This window comes from Brassica napus, chromosome A9 (assembly GCF_020379485.1).
Source record: "Brassica napus cultivar Da-Ae chromosome A9, Da-Ae, whole genome shotgun sequence".
Lineage (NCBI taxonomy): Eukaryota > Viridiplantae > Streptophyta > Magnoliopsida > Brassicales > Brassicaceae > Brassica > Brassica napus.
The window spans coordinates 13,768,070-13,791,322 of record NC_063442.1 but is presented as its reverse complement, the minus strand read 5'-3'; the positions used below and the strand labels follow the sequence as shown (position 1 = coordinate 13,791,322).

Here is a 23,253-nt window from a genome sequence, read left to right as displayed (position 1 = left end):
CGGAAGCGTCGATGTTGTTAATGTAACTCCACCTAAAGATAGAAACCAACAAAACCACGTCGATGATTCTGTTGATCGTCGTTTCACCTAATCGTCTTCTGAAACTGTAAGGTGTGCACTGACCTTTGCAACCGGGATCGATGATGTTGGCAATGTTGTTTTGGTTACACCACCACAACAAAACGAGACGCGCAGCCACATGATCGAAGATGATGATGAGTATATAATCAGGACGATAAAATTGTAGCTTAAATAATATTAAACAACAGTTTAACAAAACACAGATGCATATAATTACCAGTAAATAAAATATGATCAGTTATTGCTGAGGTAATACTTCAAACATAATAATCTAGATTTTGTGATAAACAAGTTTCATGTAAACTGTCTGTCCTACTCCGTCCGCCATACTATGTTGTGAAGCAGGAGTAAAGGTGTTTGCCAGTGAGGTTGATAATTGAAACAGTGTGATTTTAATTATGAAGTAAATGTTCCACCAATACTTTTAACCTAACAACCTTGTATAGATATTTTAAATCTCGCGCTCTGAAAAAGGTTTCAAAGGTTGGTGAAAAATTAATTTTAACATTTAACTTATTGTCTTCTTAGTGGAATTCCTCTATTTAATAGAATCAGTCTTATATCAACTCAATACACCAAAAAAACCTTCCCATTCTCTATAATAGTATAGCAAATTGATGCATCACTCGGAATGGTTATCAAGAAGGCTATGTCTTCTCAAACTCCTGATTTGTCAAGACGGCTATGTCTTGACAAATCTAATTGATACTTCTGATGATATATACACGGCTATGTCTTCTGAAACTTCTGATTTGTCAACTGTCACTTCTTTAACTCATCATGTAAGAGAGCACTAGAGCATCAACTTACATCTCAATCTCTAAACATGAATATACATGTTTGTTGTGACATGTATCTAATTGTTTACTGATGTTTTAGATATCTCAAGCAAGCCGACAGAGACTGTAAATCATTCTTCGATGAAAGCTCCAAGAAAGGAGATCAACCAAGTACGGTTTCAGTTCTAGAAGCTTCTTATGATGATAATGTGTCATCGAGTTTTGAATGCTTTGAGAATGTTAGCGCTGATCTAAAAGATAGTCAATCAATGCTTGTCAGTTTACTGATTTCGTTTGTTCATTTTAAAATTAAAAATTTTTGCGATCTTCTTCCCCTAGGAACTATACTACATACACACGGCTAGATGCTAAAGGAGGTTTATGAGGGTTTGTAAATCTAGTAGTTATTTATATTGGTTATATTATTTGTAAGTTTTTATAAATTATCTACTAATTGCATCTAAAATGAAAATCTTTCAATTATAAAAACAGTAACAGCATGACACTAACAAACATGACACTAACAAACATGACAATAACAACATAAGACACTAACAACATAAACACTAACAACATGATGAACTTGCAATCTTAAATAAGTTTGACTAGTTATCCGATGAGGATGCACCATCATCACCACCCAGTGGTGTACGTTTTCCAAACTCAGTTTTGTAGACCCTCAACATACACTCATAATGTGGTTTGAAATGTGGAGGCAACAACATAAGACACTAACAACATAAGACACTAACAACATGATGAACTTGCAATCTTGAATAAGTCTGACTAGTTACTCGATGAGGATGCACCATCATCACCACCCAGTGGTGTACGTTTTCTAAACTCAGTTTTGTAGACCCTCAACATACACTCATAATGTGGTTTGAAATGTGGAGGTAACAACACAAGACACTAACAACATAAGACACTAACAATATGATGAACTTGCAATCTTAAATAAGTCTGACTAGTTACCCGATGAGGATGCACCATCATCACCACCCAGTGGTGAACATTTTCCATGCTCAGTTTTGTAGACCCTCAACATACATTCATAATGTGGTTTGAAATGTGGAGGTAAACAAATGATGTGCTCCGTGAGGTGATCTACTCTTGCCGATAAATATCTTCTTTGCTCGAGATATACCCGATGTTGACATTGACCGATAGATTTGAGTTTTTCCTGCAATTCTGATACAATAGCATTCGCTGCGAAGGAGTATGAAAACGTCTTTTTCTTGATAGCAGCGATTTCTTGAATCGTCAAGGTTGATGAGTTTTTAATTAGGCAAGTAGAAGCAGTTGAAGCATCTTTTGGATTGAACTCACAGACGGCTGAAGGGGTGCAAGATTCGAAGGATAAAGATAGTGGAGCGGCTGTAGATGGAGTTAATCCAGGTTCGGGTAATATGCTATAACAAGAGAAGCAAAAGGGTTGTGCACTAGGAACAGTAGTGGAGAATGAAAGTAAAAAACGGGCTCACGTTGAAGCAGCTGAAGATGTTGTTTGTGGGGGTAATCTGGATAATATGCTTCAACAAAACTATACGCTACAAGAAAATGAAAAGAGGGCTAATGTTGAAGCAGTTTCGGAAGAAAACAAAAGAGATCACGTTGAAGATGAGATGAAGATGAAGATGACGAGGACTATGTTAATAATGAAGATGAATATGAAGATGAAGATGATGATGATGTTGGAGAGGAAGATGAAAATGACGGTGACGGTGGCGGTGGAAATGAAGATAAAGATGAAGGCTATGTCTTGACAAATCTAATTGATCCTTCTGATGATATCATGACGGCTATGTCTTCTGAAACTCCTGATTTGTCAATTGTCACTTCTTTAACTGATCTTGTAAATGAGCACTGGAGCATCAACTTACATCTCAATCTCTAAACATGAATATGAATGTTTGTTGTGACATGTATCTAATTGTTTACTGATGTTCTAGATATCTCAAGCATGCCGACTGAGACTGTAAATCATTCTTCAATGAAAGCTCCAAGGAAGGAGATAAACCAAGTCCAGTTTTAGTTCTAGAAGCTTCTTATGATGATAAAGTGTCATCGAATTCTAAATGCTTCAAGAATGTTAGCGCTGATCTAAAAGATAGTCAATCAATGCTTGTCAGTTTACTTATTTCGTTTGTTCATTTTAAAATTAGAAATTTATGAGATTTTCTTCCCCCATGAACTATACTACACTCACACGGCTAGTTGCTAAAGGAGGTTTATAATGGTTTATATATCTAGTAGTTATTTATATTTGTTTTGTAATTTGTAAGTTTTTATAAATTATCTACTAATTGCATCTAAAATGAAAGTCATTCAATTATAAAAACAGTAACAGCATGACACTAACAAACATGACACTAATAAACATGACAATAACAACATACGACACTAACAACAAAAGACACTAACAACATGATAAACTTGCAATCTTAAATAAGTCTGACTAGTTACCCGATGAGGATGCACCATCATCACCATCCAGTGGTGTACGTTTTCCAAGCTCAGTTTTGTAGACCCTCAACATACACTCATAATGTAGTTTAAAATGTGGAGGTAACAACATAAGACACTAACAACATGATGAACTTGTAATCTTGAATAAGTCTGACTAGTTACCCGATGAGGATACACCATCATCACCACCCAGCGGTGTATGTTTTCCAAACTCAGTTTTGTAGACCCTCAACATACACTCATAATGTGATTTGAAATGTGGAGGTAACAACATAAGACACTAACAACATAAGACACTAACAACATGATGAACTTGCAATCTTAAATAAGTCTGACTATTTACCCGATGAGGATGCACCATCATCACCACCCAGTGGTGTACGTTTTCCAAGTTTAGTTTTGTAGACCCTCAACATACACTCATAATGTGGTTTGAAATGTGGAGGTAAACAAATGATGTGCTCCGTGAGGTGGTCTACTCTTGTCGATAAATATCTTCTTTGCTCGAGATATACCCGACATTGAACTTCACCGATAGATTTGAGCTTTTCCTGCAATTCTGATACCCTATCATTCGCTGCAAAGGAGTATGGAAACGTCTTTTTCTTGATAGCAGCGATTTCTTGTCGTCAAGGTTGATGAGTTTTTAATTAGGCAAGTAGAAGCAGTTGAAGCATCTTTTGGATTGAACTCACAGACGGCTAAAAGGGTCCAAGGTTTGAAGGATAAAGATAGTGGAGCGGCTGTAGATGGGGTTAATCCGGCTTCGGGTAATATGCTACAACAAGAGAAGCAAAAGAGTTGTGCACTAGGAACATTAGTGGAGAATGAAAATAAAAAGCAGGCTCACGTTGAAGCAGCTGAAGATGCCGTTTGTGGGGTTAATCCGGATAATATGCATCAATAAAACTATACGCTATAAGAGAAGGAAAAGAGGGCTAACGTTGAAGCAGTGTCGGAAGAAAACAAAAGAGATCACGTTGAAGATGAAGATAAAGATAAAGATGAAGATGAAGATGACGAGGACTATGTTGATAATGAAGATGAATATAAAGATGAAGACAATAATGATCCTGAAGATGAAGCTGAAAATGAAGGTGACGGTGACGGTGAAAATGAAGAAAGATGACGTTGGAAATGAAGATGAAGATGAAGATGACTAGGACTATGATTATAATGGCTGGCATGAGTTTGTTGGAAGGGATTGTGAGAGAGACGAAGATGATGATTTTGATGGATGTCCACCAAAAGGAGGGCGTGGTGGACGGTCTGGTCGTAGCGGTTATGAGCGTTCTATGGTCACCAAAGTTAGAGGTCATGGGTCTGGAAGAGGCCAACAGTCAAGGGCTACAGGTGGATCTTTGTCAGGTAAACAGTGTTGCAATATGAGACATTACGAAGACAACACAGACAACCTAAGGGATTTCGTATGTACCTCATGAATCGTTGACTTTTCGTACACCGAAGATTCTGATATCTGCGGAAGCGTCGATGTTGTTAATGTAACTCCACCTAAAGATAGAAACCAACAAAACCACGTCGATGATTCTGTTGATCGTCGTTTCACCTAATCGTCTTCTGAAACTGTAAGGTGTGCACTGACCTTTGCAACCGGGATCGATGATGTTGGCAATGTTGTTTTGGTTACACCACCACAACAAAACGAGAAACGCAGCCACATGATCGAAGATGATGATGAGTATTTTGATCCTACTCTTACCAACGCTACACAAGTTCATGGTAGAGAAGCAACGAAGACAGGAACCCTTTCATGTGCTCACAATGATGAAACACCTTCTGGTGAAAGTGATCATATTGTTCTTGTTACACCCCAGAAACAATATAACAAACACAACCGAGTAATCGAAGCTGATGATGAGTTTGTTAGTCATCTTTTTACCCAAACTATAGATTTTGAGGGTGGCGAAGTATGCATCCCAAGAAAACATTTTCCATCCACCTCTGTAACTGTTAGTTGTACACAGTCGGATGAAACATATACATGTGCAAGTGTTGATCTTGGTCAAGCTAATACACCAGAAAAGCACAACACACACAGCCGTGTGATCGAAGATGAGGACCTGTTTGTGGATCCTCCTGTAAGAATAAGTTCACAAGTTCAAAGTGGAGAGGCTTTCATGAAAGGGATACAAGTTTCAGAAATGTATGGATATAATGATGTAGTTCATGTGTTTAATGATATGGAAGGAAACGGGTTCCAGCCGCAGGATATCGACTTCAGCAAGGAGGACTCGGATATATTTGTTGGAAGGCAGTTTAAGGACAAAGCGCAGTTTAAGTTGACGATGTCGATCTATGCAATCGCGGAGGTGTGCAGGTTCAAGTTCAGGCATTGCAAACGCTACGTCACGGCTAAATGCGTTGATAATATGTGCTAAGCAAATGGGTGATTCTCCTACGTATTTTGTGAAGAAGGCAAGTTTGGGACATCAATGCACATCTGATATGCGAGGGCCATACAAAAAACATGGAACATCTAGAGTTCTTGCTGCTCTTCTGCGCTCGAAATACGAAAGACTTCACTGTGGACCTCATGCTATGGAACAGCCGAAAGTACTGAGAATGGAATTCAACTATACATGCACGTACTGGAAAGCTTGGAAAGCTAAGGAATTAGCAATTGCGCCTGCCCAAAGAATAGAGGAAATGTCTTATAAGATGCTACCATAGTACTTGCACGTACTGAAATTAGCAAATCCTGGAAAAATCACAGATATTAAAACCAAACTTGATTTAGAAGGAAAATCGAGGTTCATTTATGCATTCATGTCACTGAATGATTGTATCGATGGGTAGAAGCATTTGCGTAAGGTCCTTGTGGTGGATGGCACCCACATGTTTTGAAAATACAAAGGGGTATTGCTTAGTGCTAGCGGGCAAGACGCAAACTGCCGCGTATTCCTATTGCTTTCGCAGTAATGGATAGCGAGAACTCAGATTCTTGGAAGTGGTTCTTCGAAAGGTTGTCAACAATTGTAGAAGATAGTTTGTGAATTAACAATAATTTCCGACAGATGTGCCGCTATATTTGCAGCTAAAGATAAATGGTATCCATCTACACACCATGGTATTTGTCTTGAACACCTTAAGCGTAACGTGGGCGATAAGTATAAAGGAATGGATCATAAGCAAATGGTGCCCAGGGCAGCATAAGCTTTCAAAGTTTCTGAATTTCAAAAGATCTATGACCTTATAAAGCTCACGGATTGGAGATGTTAGGATTACTTGGAGAAAATCGACAAAAAGTTATGGACACGTTCACATTTCGAAGAAATTAGGTTTAACTTGATGACTTCAAATATAGCTGGATCGTTGAATAAGGCGCTGCTGCGAGCGCGTGATAGCTCTATAATGGCACTGCTGTAGTTTATACGACGGATGTTGACTAGATGGTTGAAGTGCAGGCGCTACGATATTAGTAAAAGGCAGGAAAATATTCCAAAGAAAATTAATGAAATAGTGGTCGAACAGCTAGTGTTGTCAACTGGCCTTCTTGTTTTGCCCTGTTCTACTAGGCAGTTTGAAGTTACACACAAGCCAACCAAATACAAATTTGTTGTTGATTTAGAGAAACAAACTTGCTCCTGCCTTGAATTCCAGATTCTTGGGTTGCCATGCCGACACGCTATCGCCACTGCTTCTTTTCGGAAGATGGAGTACGCCTTGTTTGTTTCACAATACCATGTCAAAGATACTTGGTCTGAAATAGTTAAGGGTATCATACTACCGGTTCCAAATCCATAAGATATCAATATTCCCGCAGATATACTAAAGGTCGACATTTATCCACCAAAGACGAAAAGAACGAAGGAAATGTCAGACACTAAAAGAAAACTTGGAACTTCCGATTATGCAGTAAAACCTTTGTTTATACCTTGCCTATTGAAATGCATTGAACGCTTTCATTTCTAACTACTTTTTTCATTTATAGGAGGGCTCGAGGAAAAGAAGAAACCGGCTTTAGAGTAAATGTTCAGCCGCAATTTCGTGGGGTAAAATCCCGGAGCAAACAGCCTTCTAGGGAATTTTGTGGATGAGCCGCCATCAACGGCATCAACCGGTGGAGATGTCAGTGCCGTGGAATCCATGAAGGAGGGCGTTTTATCGTCGTCGGAGTCAGAAACTACAGAACGAGATGATTTCGTATTTAGTAAAAAGGAACCCAATATCAAGGACAGTTTAACGGAGTCGCAAACTAATGTTCAGAAAAAGCAACTGCATTCCAGTGATGACATGCATAATTTAAGGCGAGGACAGAGTGAGTCGCAAACTAATGTCTGAATAGCATTTTAAAAATAAACTGTAAAGTAATAACATCAAAAGGAACCTGGGTACCGCTTCGTCTTCTTAGATCGGGAGACGGGTTTAGCTTTCGGTGTGTTTGCTCGATGGCGCCGGAAGATCCTGCGGCGTTCGATTGTGATACCATCAGAGCTGAAAGCTGCTCTCACTCGTCACGAGAGCTAAGAAGAGGGCCTGCTACACATAAATCGGAGCTGTAAGCTGTTCTTACTCGTCACGAGAGCTAAGAACAAAAAAACTTTTCATTTCTACTTTCAGGTGAGACGGATAATTTGATGGAGAGAGAAAGAGTGAGAGGAGAAGAAAGCTGTTTAATTACCGCGGTGGTTTGCGGATGAGAATTAACTGCAGAGAAGTTTTGGGATTCGCGCTGGTCTGTCTCACGTGTAAAGAAGAGAGTGGCAATGTCGTTATTTATCAGCTAGAGAATGGGTTGAGAATTCTTTGCAACATAACTTGTATAGGGTCGCAAAGGGTCGCGACCCAAATGCCCAATAAAAACTATCTCAGACCCAAAATCCAAATTCATAACTTCTACGCGACCTACTTTTCTAATAAATCCGTATATATTCTGCATGATCTGCTATTAATATTTCATCTGCATTTTTTCTATCAGCATCTCATTTGAAGCCTAATTAGTTCTATCTAACTATTCCTTAAAATATATCTTATGTTATACATAATCATAATATATAATTTTAATATGAATATAAATACTTTATTCCGGATAAAATGCGGATTACTATCCAGTAAACATTAAAACTGATTAAAAAAAGTGTATGGAATAAGAATTTATAACGTCTTTTGGACGCAAACATAAAAAAAAAAAAGGGAAATTACTTAGAATAACACACATTTTATGAGTAATGACTAGAATAACATACCAAAACAAAGAAAGAAGAAAAAAGTGAGTTAATGTCCAAAATACCCAATCAAGAAATATATTTAAACATAATATAACTTTTTAATACAGAAAATGAAAGACTCTAGATAAAGTAGAAGCTTTGGTTGAACAAAAAAGGTAAAAAAAAAAAACATTTTCTTCCCCACGACACTTTCTCTTTCCCGTGACCCTCCTCCCCAAGAACCCTAAATCCCCAAATTGTGTAATCCTCAAAATTTCGATTCACTTTCTTATTAAGATGATTCCTCATCGATTGGGTCATGTCGACACTCTACTCTACCACTAAAAGCCTTCGATTCCTCATCCACTCGGCCGACGAACCCTAAATCCCCTTTCTAAAGTTCAAAGTTTCGTCGAAGGTCGTAGCTTTATTTACGTTTTCTCAGTTGTTTCTTTAGATACAACCTCATCTCCTCTTGGAGCTATTCAATTGACCAAGAAATCGTGGCATCAAGGTTTAGTCTCTTTCTTAGTTTTTTGGGTTTTTTTTAATTGGATTTCTGGAAATATAAAACTTGTGTGTCCCTTACTTCATTGTTCATTATTTACAGAGATATGACTACATCAAGCACCCACAAAAAATATCCAGAAAGACTTTATGAAGAGGGAAAATGTCCACTGCAATATCGATCAATGAATCATAACTGTCACTTTGCTGGTTTGCAGATGGTGGAGGAATCTGTTGGTTTGGATGCGTGGGAATCCATTAAGGCATCTTCTGTTGGAGTTATTATAAGGTTGAAAGAGATGGATTATACATGGTCAGCCCAAGTCGTTCACCATTTGAAAGAGAGTCCTAGACGCAGAAGCTTTTGAAAGATATCCTTGGGGGCGTGTCGGATTTTCCAGCCTCGTTAATTCAGTTAAGCTTGTTTCATATGAAGGAAAGAAGAAATATACACTTCGTGGATGTGTTCATGCTCTTCTCATCTGGGTGTATGAATCAATACCTGGCATTGGGCATGAATATGGGAACCATATTGAGGGTAACCAAGTTCCTCTTCTCTCTTGGTCTGCATCCCGTCCCCGTATACAGTGGGATTTGTTTTATAAAAAAGAGAAAAAAGCTCACCAGAAGGTAGTTTCTTACATTATTGTTAACTCTTATTAAAAGATATCACTTGTAAATGTATTCATACTAATGTTTTTTACATGACTTGATTGGTAGGTGCGTGTCAGACATCTCATTGTTAAGGCAGAATCGGACATATATCCTCAATGGGATGATGACAAGGTTGATGATGATCTTCATAACTTGATTTTAGAGATTCTACATGACCAGCTTGATGATAAGTACTGGAGCTTGAAGGCAACTAATGAACCAGTAGCAATCAAAAAGCAAAGGAATTTAGTGACTGAAGAAGATCATTGCATGAAGAAAAAAAATCCAGCAAAGAGGAAAATCACAGTGAGTATGCTTGATTGTTTACTTGTAAGATTGTTTACTTGTATGTATTGATTAGTCTAGTTTGTGAAGCCGTGCTGAAAGTACTTTATTTTTTACTTGAGTTTATTGTTGAGTTCGTTTACTGTTTTATGGCAGGACTGTGGATCCAGCCTTAACTCAGGTGGAGATGATGGATTCAGGCATGATCTAATGGAAGCAGTGAAGACATTGACTGCAACGGTTCAAAATGTGGACACAGTTGTTGCTGAGAAGGTGTTGACTACATTAGACACAAAGATTGAAGCAAAAGTAAATGCAAGAGTTGCTCAAGCCGAGCAGGTACTTGGCTGTCAAATCTTAGCATTACAAGAACAAGTTGCTAAAATTACAGAGCAGATGCAAGAAACTGCCCCCAAAAATGATGGACACATTGTAAACCAAGAAGATGAAGTCAACAGCAATGACCCGGTTAGTCTTTTGCTTCACTTATGAGTATGTCTATTTTAGGTTAAAGTAACTTTAGATTCGAAATTAACTTGAAATTGGTTTTGACATACTCAAATAGTCATGGATGGTCCAAGACAAGACACCATTTGATGTAGATGCGGCAGTGCAGTGTGTGGTTAGAAAGAAAGCCAAGAAATCCGAGGTCAAGCTAACGTCTCCTATTCTACTTGACACTGTTGGAGGGAAGGTTACTAAAAAAAATCAAGTAAAAGAACCTGCTGGAGGTTTGATAAACGTTAAGAAGGAGAAGAATGCAGTTCCACAGCTTAGAGATTCTGCTGAAACATGGTCTGATTTAGAAGATAAGCAAAAATATGACATCCTAGGTACCACGTTAGACCAGTTAGCGGCATCACTTTTAGAAGGACCTTTGCATAAACGCAAGCCACAACTGACTAAGACTCAAGTGTATCCATATGTTGGTAACTCAACTGTGAAGAGGATCATAACAGGCGATTCTGAGAGTATAGCCGACTGTGATCCCTTAACTAAAGTTGAGGAGGCAAAATTTCAGAAGCTAATGGATTATCTACGAAGTATTGCGTAAGTGTAATGAGTAACATGTCTTATTTTTTTTTTCATAATTCAAACTGTTAGACTAACTTGAGCTTGTTTTTCATTCATTTCAGTGGTGATAACGATGTAGACACTCACTTCTACATGAAGCTAATAACGCCAAGAAAACTCTGGAAAACAGATGAGTGTGGGTGGCTAACAGATTCTGTAAGTTTTTCATTTTTTTCTTGTATCAACATGATTCCGAGTAGCTAACATACACTCTATTTTTTTGGTTGACAGCATATGGCATCTACTTGTATGTATTGATTAGTCTAGTTTGTGAAGCCGTGCTGAAAGTACTTTATCACAGATCTTCTAGAAGAGTGTCGTCCTTTCACGAAGATGATTCCGTTATTGCTGAATGAAATGGTTCCAGAAAGAAAGAAGAGTTCACAACAGTTCAGGATTTCAAGACATAAAAGTGTGCCTAAGAATGAAGCCCCTGGGGATTGTGGTGTTTACGCTCTGAAGTATATAGAGTGTAAGGCAGTTGGCTGTGGTTTTGAAGGACTTTCTGACCAGTGCATTCCGGCAATGCGTATTAAGTTAGCTGCTGAGATCTATGATGAGGTCTCGGGTCTGTAGTATTTTCATGTTTTCGGATTAGTTATCTACTTACTGCCTTGAAGTTGTGTAATTTCATTATGAATTTTAGTAGAAATCGTTGGAATCAAGCGGACTCATATCTGCAGACATCGTTGCCCATCTTGCCTTTGCTTATTATGAGTACAACAGGACAAAGGACACACTGTATAACCAGAAAAAAAATTGTGTAACTAGAAACAAGAAACAAGCATGTCAAATTGTCACCAGAAACAAGAAACAAGTCCAAATCGAAACAAAAAAAAAACAAAAGATTCAAACTGTCTAACCAGAAACAAGTACAAATCGAAACAAGAAACAAAAAAAAAACATAAGACTCAAACTGTCTAAAGAACAGGACATGTTTTGCAATTGTGACCAACATGATTACAAATAGAACATTTATGCTCTTTTCTTGGGCGTTTCTTATTAACATGAAAGAATCTATTGTCAAAAACAAGACATCGTTACTTGGAGAAGAAAGAACTAACTACGGCTAAACCTAGGTTTTCATAACTGTTCCGGTTAGTGGTCGAATTTTTTGGTTTAATTAGTAACCCAGAATTGATCTAAATCTAATTAGTAAACCGATTTTCGCGAATAAGTCTGCTATAACATATAACTCCTTCAAAGTCTGCCATAACGTATGTTAAAGTCTGCCATCACATAAAAGTTACTTTTGTTAGTTTATAAGTCTGCAGCTTAGCATACATAAAATATAAGTCTGCGATCCCATGAACACAAAAATCTGCCAAATTATAAAAAATATGTGAGAAAAATATGTGTGCGATTATGAAAGTCTTTGAAATATTATAAAGCTGCCATCAAAAGACAAAAATCTGCTATAAAAACCTGCCATTTAAAAACAAATTTGCTATTGAAATTAAATCTACCATAATGTGTGGTAGACTTTTTCAGAAAGTCTTTAACGATATAAAATCTGCCACAATAAGTTTGTTGAAAAATATTAATCTGTCAAGTACTAATAAAACTGCCATTACATGTCGCAGAGTTTTAATAGTAGACTTATTTATATATTTCGAAAATATTTATTTTCTGTAAATTTTTTTTTTGTAAATTTTTTTTTTGTTAACAAAGAAAACAAAGACATTCTGGACATAAAAATAGTCTAGTAATTAAAAAAAAAGTATGTTATTCTAGTCATTACTCATAAAATGTGTGTTATTTTAGTAATCTTCCCAAAAAAAAAAGGTGAATTTACACAGAATGGCGTTCTGATATGCAATTTAAATGTAGTACATATATTTGAATTCACTTATTTTATTATCTGATCCAGTCGTATCAATAATGATTAGGTCTTTTGTCTATATGCATTGCACAAGATACGACTCCAATTTTAAAAGTTTACATGACAAATAATAATGATTTCGAATTGTAAATGTCGTTGAAGGTATCAAATTCAGACTACTGCTTTTATTAGTTGGGGATAGCGAGATTTGATTCGTGTTAGAAAATGAATATATTTACGTTTTTGTATGTTAAACATCACTGGACAATTTCATTATTGGTGATTGGGACATATATACACATTACATTTTAGAAAGTAGCAATTTAAAGGATTAACATCATAAGTTTCTCATTATAAAAACAGTGTTCAAATTGGTATCATCAGGAGGAGAAATTAAATTCGCTGTGCATAACTCGATTTATATTAACAATAGAAGCCGGAGATTATATCATATGGGTTCCTCGACATTTTAATCAAGCAGCTGGTGGATTAGCAAAAGTATTTTCAGTTTATCCATCTTTTATATAGTTTTATGTTCCTTTTTCTTGTATCAGTTTTACATGACGACCATACAGTCTTGATTTAATGGACGTTGGATGATGTTAAACATAAAACAAAAGAAATATTAAAAACGTTATAGTTTTGAAAGATTCTGGCAATTTATAAGAAACGTTAGTCCAGGGGTGGATCTAGAATAACTTTTAGTCGGGGGCACTTTCATAAATTTTAAATTAATTGGGGGCACATGTGTAAAATTTGAACTCATTTCTTACAGAAAATTAAGATTCTGAGCTATTACCTATGAAAAATTAAGTTTTAGTAGGGGGCACGTGACCCCGTTGGTCGTCACCTCCGTCCACCCCTGAACGTTACATACACTTGTTATGTTATAGATTTTAATGTCAAATTTATGAAATTTTAAAACAAGTATTTTAATACTTTTAAGTATAAAAATATATTATCAAAAATGGAAAATAATCTCTAACCAAATATGATGCTCATATTCTTATTTAGAACTAGGGTCGGCCCGCCCTACGGGCGGAATATTAGTTAATTTGATATTCACTAAATGCTCGAGTTGAAATTTGTTTTAAGATTCAAGAATTTGGTTATCTGTTATGTCTTACTTATTAGTATGCGGTGGTATAGTTGTTTTTCGATTATTATTGCTTTGGTATTGTATCAAATTAACTAACTGTCCAACTCATAATTATAGATGTACAAATGTGGACTTGTGATAAAGTTTGATGACAATACTGTTTTTTTTTTAATTCTTATTCATAGTGGAGTGTGCATGTGTCAGAAAGAGGTCTATAACAACTTTTATGTTTTTTTGTATGGATTTTAAATATATATTGTTTTGTATAATGCTCTACAACATTTGCTTGTAGACTAAAAAAATTATTTTCTATATTTTTAAAAGAGAAAATATTTAGTCTAGAATATAACATGGACATATGTATTTGACTATATATAGAAGTTGGGTGTTATTTTAAAATGACATATGTATAGAGATTTTTCAACCATTACTTCACTGGCACAAAATATTTATAACTGTAAATACCTTCTTTTAAAAGCAAAACTAATAAAAGCGTGTACAACAAATGTATTTTGATATATATTATATGCATCAAGTTATAAAGGTTGGAACATTGCAAAACTGTTTGGAGCAAAGTTTTTAACTTCACGATCTTCATCTTGACGTCAGTTCAGTGTCGGCCATGGCCACAAGCAGAAGAAGCATGGGCTTTCAGCTGACACGATAATAAGTATTTTCGCGGACACATATTTATAAAAAGTGACTTTAGCCTAGTGGTTCTAAGAGAAATTACCAGTGCTAGAAGTGCTGGGTTCAATTACCCTTAACTTCATTCATTTATTTTGGCCCTAAATATAAAATGGGACACGTGTCACTCATAGAACGCACGAATTGATGACATGGCTTCACGGAAGAGAGGCGAACATTTCTTTATATATATATACTAGGATTTCTTTATATATATATACTAGGTTAAGACCCGTGCCTTGCACGGAATGAACATTATATATATAAATTATTTTATATATTATATGTTTATAACATATTATAAAATAATAAATATATATTAAATAATTAAAAAGTTATTATCTACTACTTATATAATTAAATTGGTGCGAACATATAAATAAATTTTATAAATCTAAAAAATATTTTTTTTATTTGATAAGATATATAATTAAATTTAAATGATAGTAACATATATATGGTATATTTTAATATTAATATTTATTAAATGATGCTTTTTGCTCATTTTTTTGTCGTTTGTATCTGTTATAGCAATGTCTAAATTAGTGATAACAAAATTTTCACTGTGGGATTAATGGTTTAAGTAATTTATAATATTTTAAAAAATTAAGTTGTCAATATTTTTTCAAAATTTTTAACAAAAAATGTTCAAAGTAAATTTCAAAATTAAGATATTTATGTATTTTTATATTGCATATAGTTTAATTTAAAATGATACATATATTTATATATATTTTATTTTTGATACTTATTAAATGAGACTTTCAACTTATATTATTTTTTAATTATTTGTATCATGTCATAACAAAAAATTTTAACAGTTTTAGTAATTTATACTCGTTTTTAAAAATTCAAAATATAATATATATAATTTTTTTTTAATTTTTATTATATGGTTACTATGATTGTTTAATTTATTTTAATAGCTTAAAATTAAACAAATATATATATTATAATACACACTTATTTTTATGAAATCTTTATTATTCAAAATCATTAATTGTCATATATACTTTAGCCACATTAGGCAATTCCGTAATCTTATTTAAGAAAATAATGAAGCACATTAATAATGTATTTATTATGGTTTAATAAAAAATTTATTATATATTTAGATGGACCAACCTATTTTTCTAAGGATTCTAAGAATCATTCTAGTAATAACACATGGCTACAAAAAATGTTGCAATGTTTCTCAAATAATATATAGGAGATATATAGATTCATCAATGAAATATATGAAAAATCAAATACAAAATACTGAAAAATCAATATTATTAGGGTGTTTCTGTATAGGTACCAATATTTTTTTTTTGGTAAAAATGTTATAATAAATAATCAAATTTTGTTAAGAACAACATTAATAGTTAGGTAAATTTGTATAGGTACCAATATACATACACTAACTAGAAAAATCCTTAATGCCATTTTGAGTGAAAGTTAAATCCCAAAGCTTTTAAATGTAAACAATCCGTAACCAGAAGTGAATCAAACAAAGATATTTCAGGAATACTATTCAACTAAATTCGATTTAAATTACTTAATAACTTCCTGAAACTAAGAGCAATATATGTTTTTTTCCTATTTTTGTTATATGTAAATGCAATTGATTGGCCAGAGAATAAGTAAAGGGCCAAGGACCACCGGTCCACCGCACATGTTTTGGAAAGACTTCAAAATTTCGTTTCCCAATTCAATTATTGTGTCGTCTTTTGCAACTTTCATCTTTGGCTTCCATTGAAGTTTCCAGGAAAATAAGCATAGATATTTTCTAATATCAATAATAATGACGATAATAATATCAACAAATATCCCTATAGCACACGATGGGACGTGCTTTCAAGTTCAAAACCAAACCGATAAAGACGATTTCAGAAACGAATTCTGTTTAGAATAAACCAAACCAGCAAGGGCATCTCTAATAAAATACTATTTGATCCGCGCAACTGTGTTCAGTGTTTTTTCAAATTGAATTGGTGAAGTTGTAAACTATGTTGGATGCGTAATTCGGTATTGCATGATGAAACAATTAAATTGATATATTAGATAAGTAACTTGTAACTTGATAATTTTATACAAAGCAAAAAATTTTCTAATGTTTTTGTTTATATAATATATTCAGTTTGTTTTTAATATATGACGTTTTAGAGTTTTTTCACTGCAAATCAGATGATATTTTCAATTTTTAAGGCAAGTTTATTAATTTTTCTTTTTATATCTTTTATATTCTCCAGTTAGTATTTTTATTTGTTGAATTATGATTAAGTGAATAGTTAATGATTTTTTTGGTTACATAAAATAGAAAATTATATTTTTTCTTTAATTTCTCTGAACAAATCAAATTTAAAAGTAAAAAAATGGAAATAGTGTCATTTAGTTGATTATATATATATATATATATATATATATATATATATATATATATATATATATATATATATATATATATATATATATATATTAGTACATTTATATTTTTGTATACATTTCTTTAACAGATAAAATATGCTATATTTTCTCTATTATATAGATTAAATTTATTTTATATTTTAAATTATTTTTTAATTTAGATTTATCGTTTGAACAGCATTCTAGAGAATAGTATTAAATATATTATTAAATATATTTAAATTTAGTTATATAATTATAAATGAATTATAATATATGTTTTAGAATGATATAAATTTGATAAAAAAATGTTAATAATATTAAAGAACAGTCACTTGTTGTGATACTTTTTTGATATCATCAAAATAATAACATTAATCATATGTTATGGTTGCGTAACATAATACTAAAAATAATATACACAATCATATGTATCTATAATCATATGTTATGACTGCATAACATATGAATTTGTTTTGTTAATGACCTGACCTACAAAATAGTTAATGACTTACAAAATAATTATATATGTTATTAATAATTATTAGATTAATAGGTTAAAATATTTTTTATAAATCAGTTGGTATAATTAATTATATTTAATTTATTGGTCTTGAATACATATTTTTGAATTTAGCATATTGTTGATTTTATTAAGATATTAATAAGATATATTTGTGATTATATTTAAGTGTGACGATTTTTTAAGAGATTGTCCAAAATGAAATCTCATACATGAAAGAAGTCATGATTTTTATTTTAATAAATAAGATTTTTAAATTTAGCGTGTATTAACAGTAAACAAATTTGAGTTTCTCTATAAAAATAGTATATTGTTGATGTTATTAAGATATTAATAAGATATATTTGTGGTTATATTTACATGTGATGATTTTAAAAAAATATTATCTAAAATGAAATATCACACATGAAATAAGTTATGATTTCCGTTTTAATAGAAAATCCAATTTTTATTATTTGAGGAGTATTGATAAAAAAATAACTTTGGCTTCATGTGTTTATTACATGTGTGTCATTTCCTAAGTGTCATGACCATATGCTTTCTCACCTCATTTTTTTAAAAGTCCTTTCTCAACTAGACTAATTACAAACAAATACCAATGGTCATTACATTATAATATAAGATTTTTGATCAACATTACATTACATTCGGATTAAAAAAAACCGAATATTTAAATAAGGCAACATTTAATTACCATTCAAAGAGAGACTTTATTGTTTGTTCGAAAACTTGGAATTGATTTATTTAAATAAGCCAATAAAATATACGCGTGTCTATAATCCTTTACGGTTGAGTAAATAATTGGTTCTTTAAACTTCTTTATAATCTGTTCTTTACGGTTTGAATTGGTTCTTTTAGCTTGATACGCGATTTGTAAGAAAATATCATAACCAGTATTGCAGTTCATATCTAATCCTGCAACAAGTTAACCATGTTTTCATAATGTTTTGAAAAACTAATATGAGCTTCAAATCGTTTTATGATCTTTTAGATTCAACTCAACGAAAATAATGGATTATTCCCAAAACTTAATGCTTCAAATTTTAAATGAAACACAATTGATTTGATCACGGGATCAAATATATTATACAAAAAATAAATGAGAATGTTAGCGTACTCAAGGAAACAAAATTCTTAGAATTGAAATACTTTCTATATCACGGATTTAACGAATTCCAAATTGTCCATCTTTCATTTACACTTACCTTAATCGACCGGAGAATATTTGTGAAATTAAGTTTGCGTGACCAGAACTTCATTTTGTTACCTATTTGATCATATGTATATTTTGCTAATATTTTTCATCTTCCATTTTTCATTTTCTTTTGTTTTCTGATACATTGTTTCTTTTATATTTTATTATACTATTGCTTATGTTTCATTTAATCTTATATTTATAATTTATCTTTATGCAAACAAATATATAATTTAATTTTAAAGTCCATCGCATATAAATTTATATTGACATACTAAAATTCTTAGCTATAACATGTACTTTCTTACATATATTTTTCTTATTATGACTTTAATTTTTATTATGTCTACATATTAAAAGTTATAATACTTTTAAATCTACTCGTTCTGCGCAGGGCGCAGGTTATCACCTAGTATATATTGTTAATGTTGTTTCAAGAAATCCACTCGTTTTTTTAAACAAGCTTTCTTTTTTTACTGTGATTCCACTATTCAATTCTACACATTTCTTTATTTTCACGTGCATACAACGTTAAGAATTACAAAACATGATACACATTCTAGATTTCAAATTTTTATTTACAACTTATGGCGAATCACTCCGTTGTGTAACCTTGCATGCAGTGTTAAACTGTTAATTTGCTAAGCGTGTCATTATCCGGTTGGTAAGTTCGACTATAAAATTACGAGAATTGCATCATTCTGCGATTTGAACAAGATATCCGGTGGCGGTAACTTAAAATATTATTAATTTTAAAATACACTTTACTAAAAATAAGATCCCACTGATTAAAAAAGTATATTACTTCCATTTTTTCTGGAGTATATAATAATTTTTGTTAGTTTTTTATTTGTGGAGTACATAACCCCAACCGGCTATTCTGTGGATTCTAAAAGTGCAATGTTAAATTATCTGGTGGTCAATAGGAATCAAATTGTGAATTCACTGTATTGGGGTTATCCCTCAAGTGCTACTATCAAAGCATGTTGGTTAAATTTTTTAAAGATTTTTAATAAACATACTATTAGTTAATAGTAACACGATAGGAGAATGGGGAATGATAGATTCTCTCTCTTCTCTCTCTTAAAACCTTGAGAGTGAGAGAGAGTCGTGGTGGTTCCCTAGTCGGCGATATCCTTTCGACGATGTAGTTTCCTGGCAAGAAGACTTTGTCTCTGGTATACGGTGGTCCCCTTGATACTGTGTAGCAGGCTTTGGACTCTGGTGGTTTGCGCTCTCCTTGATAGAACCATCCGGCGTGGATGATTTTGATCTCGGTTGGAGATTGATGTTGTGATGTGAAGATCATGGGGTATGGGGTTTGGTTCGGCGTGTTCTGTTTTTCAGGTTCTTTTTGGTTAGCCGCTTGATGCTAACTAATTGATTACGTTTGGTGGTCTGAGTTTGGATGAGATCTCGGTTCCAATCGATTGATGCTCTTTGAAACTCAGGCTATGTGGTTTGCTGCTGAATCTCCTAAACCTCCAATACAGTAGTTGGAGGTGGTTTTTTAGTGGTTGTGGTTGAGGTCCCGGTGGATTCCGGTGGTCAAGTGCATTGTTTGGTCTGGTGGTGACTATTAAGTCGGAGAAGATGGTGGAGGATGGTGTGACGCGGGGGTGACGCTGGTGTGGTACGGTGTTTCGGTGCATCGTCGATTCGGTCTCCGGCGTAGAATCTCGAAGTGGCGAAAGCGGTGGAAGAGAAATGACGCGTGTTCTGAGGTACATACACGTGTTCCACCTGTGCTGATCTCTTTACGCGTGTGTTTGTTTGGTTTGATATGTGTTAGACTGCCCTATTGTTTTTGGGGTTTGTGTTTGTTTTTTGTTTTTTGTATGGTTTTTGTTTGGGCTTTAACCTTTTAGACTTTGGTCTATTAATATAATCGGATGGCAAAAAAAAAAAAGTTAATAGTGACAGATTTCGAATATCAAACAAAATTCACTTCTATTGGTTAGAATCATAAGATATGATTTAACTGAAGTTGTATTCATTTATAATTGATTAAACGTTATATTTTTTTTAGATACGGTTGTATGGATGATTTTTCTCTGAACAAAAAAAGTCTTTGGAAACGGATAAAGAGTAATATACTTAGAGCACCATTATCCCTGTTGCTTATGGGTGTTGCTTAGGTTAATTGTGATTAAAAATAAATGGAAATTACATATTAATAGCGGCAACGTTGCTTAATTAGGGGAAGAAAGCGACGACGCTTATGGGACACGCGTCCACCTTTCACGGTTTCTTCTCTCTCTCTTCTCTCTTTCTGTCTCGGCTTGAAAAAAAAATCAGAGAGTTGCTATTGATCTCTCCGGCTTCGTTCTTCACCTCTCTTCGCGATGAATCAGTCGGCGACGTGTATCGACTCTGCGCCTTTCTTTCGCCTCTCCGCCTCCGCCTCCTTTTCGCCTTTCCGCTTCTCCGCCTCTCTTGCGCCTCTCCTCTCCGTCTGTCTTTCACGAGATAACGTCGACGATGAAGCACTGGGCGTCTCTCTCGGTTGATCTTCTCGACGGACCTCGCTCGGTGTGTCTCTCCTCAAATCGAAAGGTAAACATCACGGACCTCTCTCGGTGTAGTTCAATCATGTATGCCTTTGATTTTGATTATTCTTGTTCTGTAGCTAAAACTCATTTCTGAGTTAATGTCTAATTAGTATAAGTAAGTGTTCTGTTTTACTTGCTGTCTTTGTTGGAGTTAATGTGTTTCTTAATTTTCATGTAGTTAATGTACTTGTCTCAGCTTGTTCTATGATTGTGGAAGGCTCTGCTTCACGTGGAATTTTTTATACATGTATGATAATGTTTTCTATGATTGTGCAGGTGGAGCTTCACGTGAAGTTAACAGAGACGAGGAGTGGTTGTCTTCTATCACGGCAGGGTCAGTAGTCAGGAGGAGTAGTATGTTGTTGTTTTCAGTTAAAAAATTTTTAAATTTTTTTTAAGATTCCTAATATAAGCAACTTGCAATGGAGGAGGAAAATTATCAAGTTGCTTAGTTAAGTTGCTTACTAAAAAAAATTCTTAAAAACCAATATTATATAATTAAGCAACCCATAATCAGTTGTTGGGATAATGGTGCTCTTACGTACAAATGAAGAAATTACTAACGGTTGTACAAAGCTTTAAGCAAATAAATCAATTCCATAATTAAATATCCCAAAAAATTATAATAGTATTACTTTTACTATGCTATTAAATCCTTCACTAAAAAGAAAATTAAAAAATTAAAAATGGGTCATGAGTCTCATGACATGTTAACATGAACACTAGCATTCATGACCGTATCGCATACAGGGCACGCCTGTAACAGAGCCGATCCACAAACTGTACACAAACACAAGTGACGGCAAGGCAGCACCAACACACTAGCCGTCCTTTCACCGCACCGTTTACATCCTCCTGTCCCCGCCGTGAAATCATTACCATCAGCACCGTCGCAGCTTCCGCAGCTCGATACAGCATCCTCTTCTACCGGAGGATGAAAAACATCTCCGCCGGTTGCTGCGGTCGCCGGTAACTCGTCGACCTGAGCGAGAACATGTTCAAGATTTGACCGGAGAGTTTTAGCTGTAGCTTCATTGGTCTGAGCAAGGTCACGCAAGATCTGATTCTCGACGTAGAGACTCTTCACTCGCTCTTGCAAAACATAGTTTAGTTTCCCCATTCGGACAATCTCGTCGTCTCTCTGTTTAAGCTTTTTGACAATCACGGACTGAACCGCTGACACTAAGGACAACGTTTGCGTTCTCTGCCTCTCTTCTAACTCCAATCTGAGCGTTTGCGTTTGCTGAGCGACGAACAGATCGATATCTGTTTGTTGCTGCTGGATTTGAGAAACGAGTTGTGCCTCAATTAGAGACTGCGGCGGGACAAACGCAACGGACCTACGTTTCCGAGCTGTCATTAGAGCTTCGGAGTCAAACGCATAATCTCTCTGTCGTTTTAACATCACTGGAGATTGGTTGAAATGATATTTATTGAAGCTTGGTGCGGTTTGAATCAGATCTATGGCGCGAGACTGCATGTATTGTAACTGCCGGTCTCCCAGTGTCACCGGAAAATCGTCGGCGATGATTTGGTTGTTCATGTTAAGAGATGTAGTTGAGAGAGGGTTGTGGCTACGATAACAAAGGAAGATGGTTTTATATAATGAGGAGAGAGACATTAAAAGGTCAAAATATTTAAATAAAGAAATTTGTTCATATTATTTTGTTTTAGAAACAGAATAATTTATGGTTTACAACTTTACATTATTAAATTATCCCTTATATATTAATTGAGAAACACTACAATATTATTTTGTATACACGTGTCACCATGAGAATGAAATTCAGAATTCTTAGAAAAATTGGTTGGTTCATATTCACTTATAATATATTTTTATTAAACTAATTATTAAATTGATAAATAGTATACAAAATAATATTCTTGCACTCTCTTTAAATAAAAGCTACAGAATTGCCTAATATGATGAACGTATATATGACAATCAATGATTATGAATAATAAATATT

General features: G+C 34.2%; 2 protein-coding genes across 2 annotated transcripts; one reads left to right on the top strand and one right to left on the bottom strand.

Moving 5' to 3' along the window:
- Positions 1–9,222: 9,222 nt before the first annotated feature.
- LOC125578068 lies at positions 9,223–11,593 on the top strand. Its single transcript, XM_048740355.1, has 8 exons — positions 9,223–9,282; positions 9,347–9,634; positions 9,725–9,964; positions 10,100–10,411; positions 10,509–10,993; positions 11,080–11,173; positions 11,249–11,264; positions 11,319–11,593. Exons 1-8 carry the CDS (start codon positions 9,223–9,225, stop codon positions 11,591–11,593), a joined length of 1,770 nt encoding a protein of 589 aa, XP_048596312.1.
- Positions 11,594–21,895: 10,302 nt separating this feature from the next.
- LOC125578264 (BOI-related E3 ubiquitin-protein ligase 1-like) lies at positions 21,896–22,899 on the bottom strand. The gene has a single exon (XM_048740634.1). The coding sequence runs from the start codon at positions 22,824–22,826 to the stop codon at positions 21,984–21,986; it is 843 nt and encodes a 280-aa protein (XP_048596591.1). The 5' UTR covers positions 22,827–22,899; the 3' UTR covers positions 21,896–21,983.
- Between the last annotated feature and the right edge of the window lie 354 nt (positions 22,900–23,253).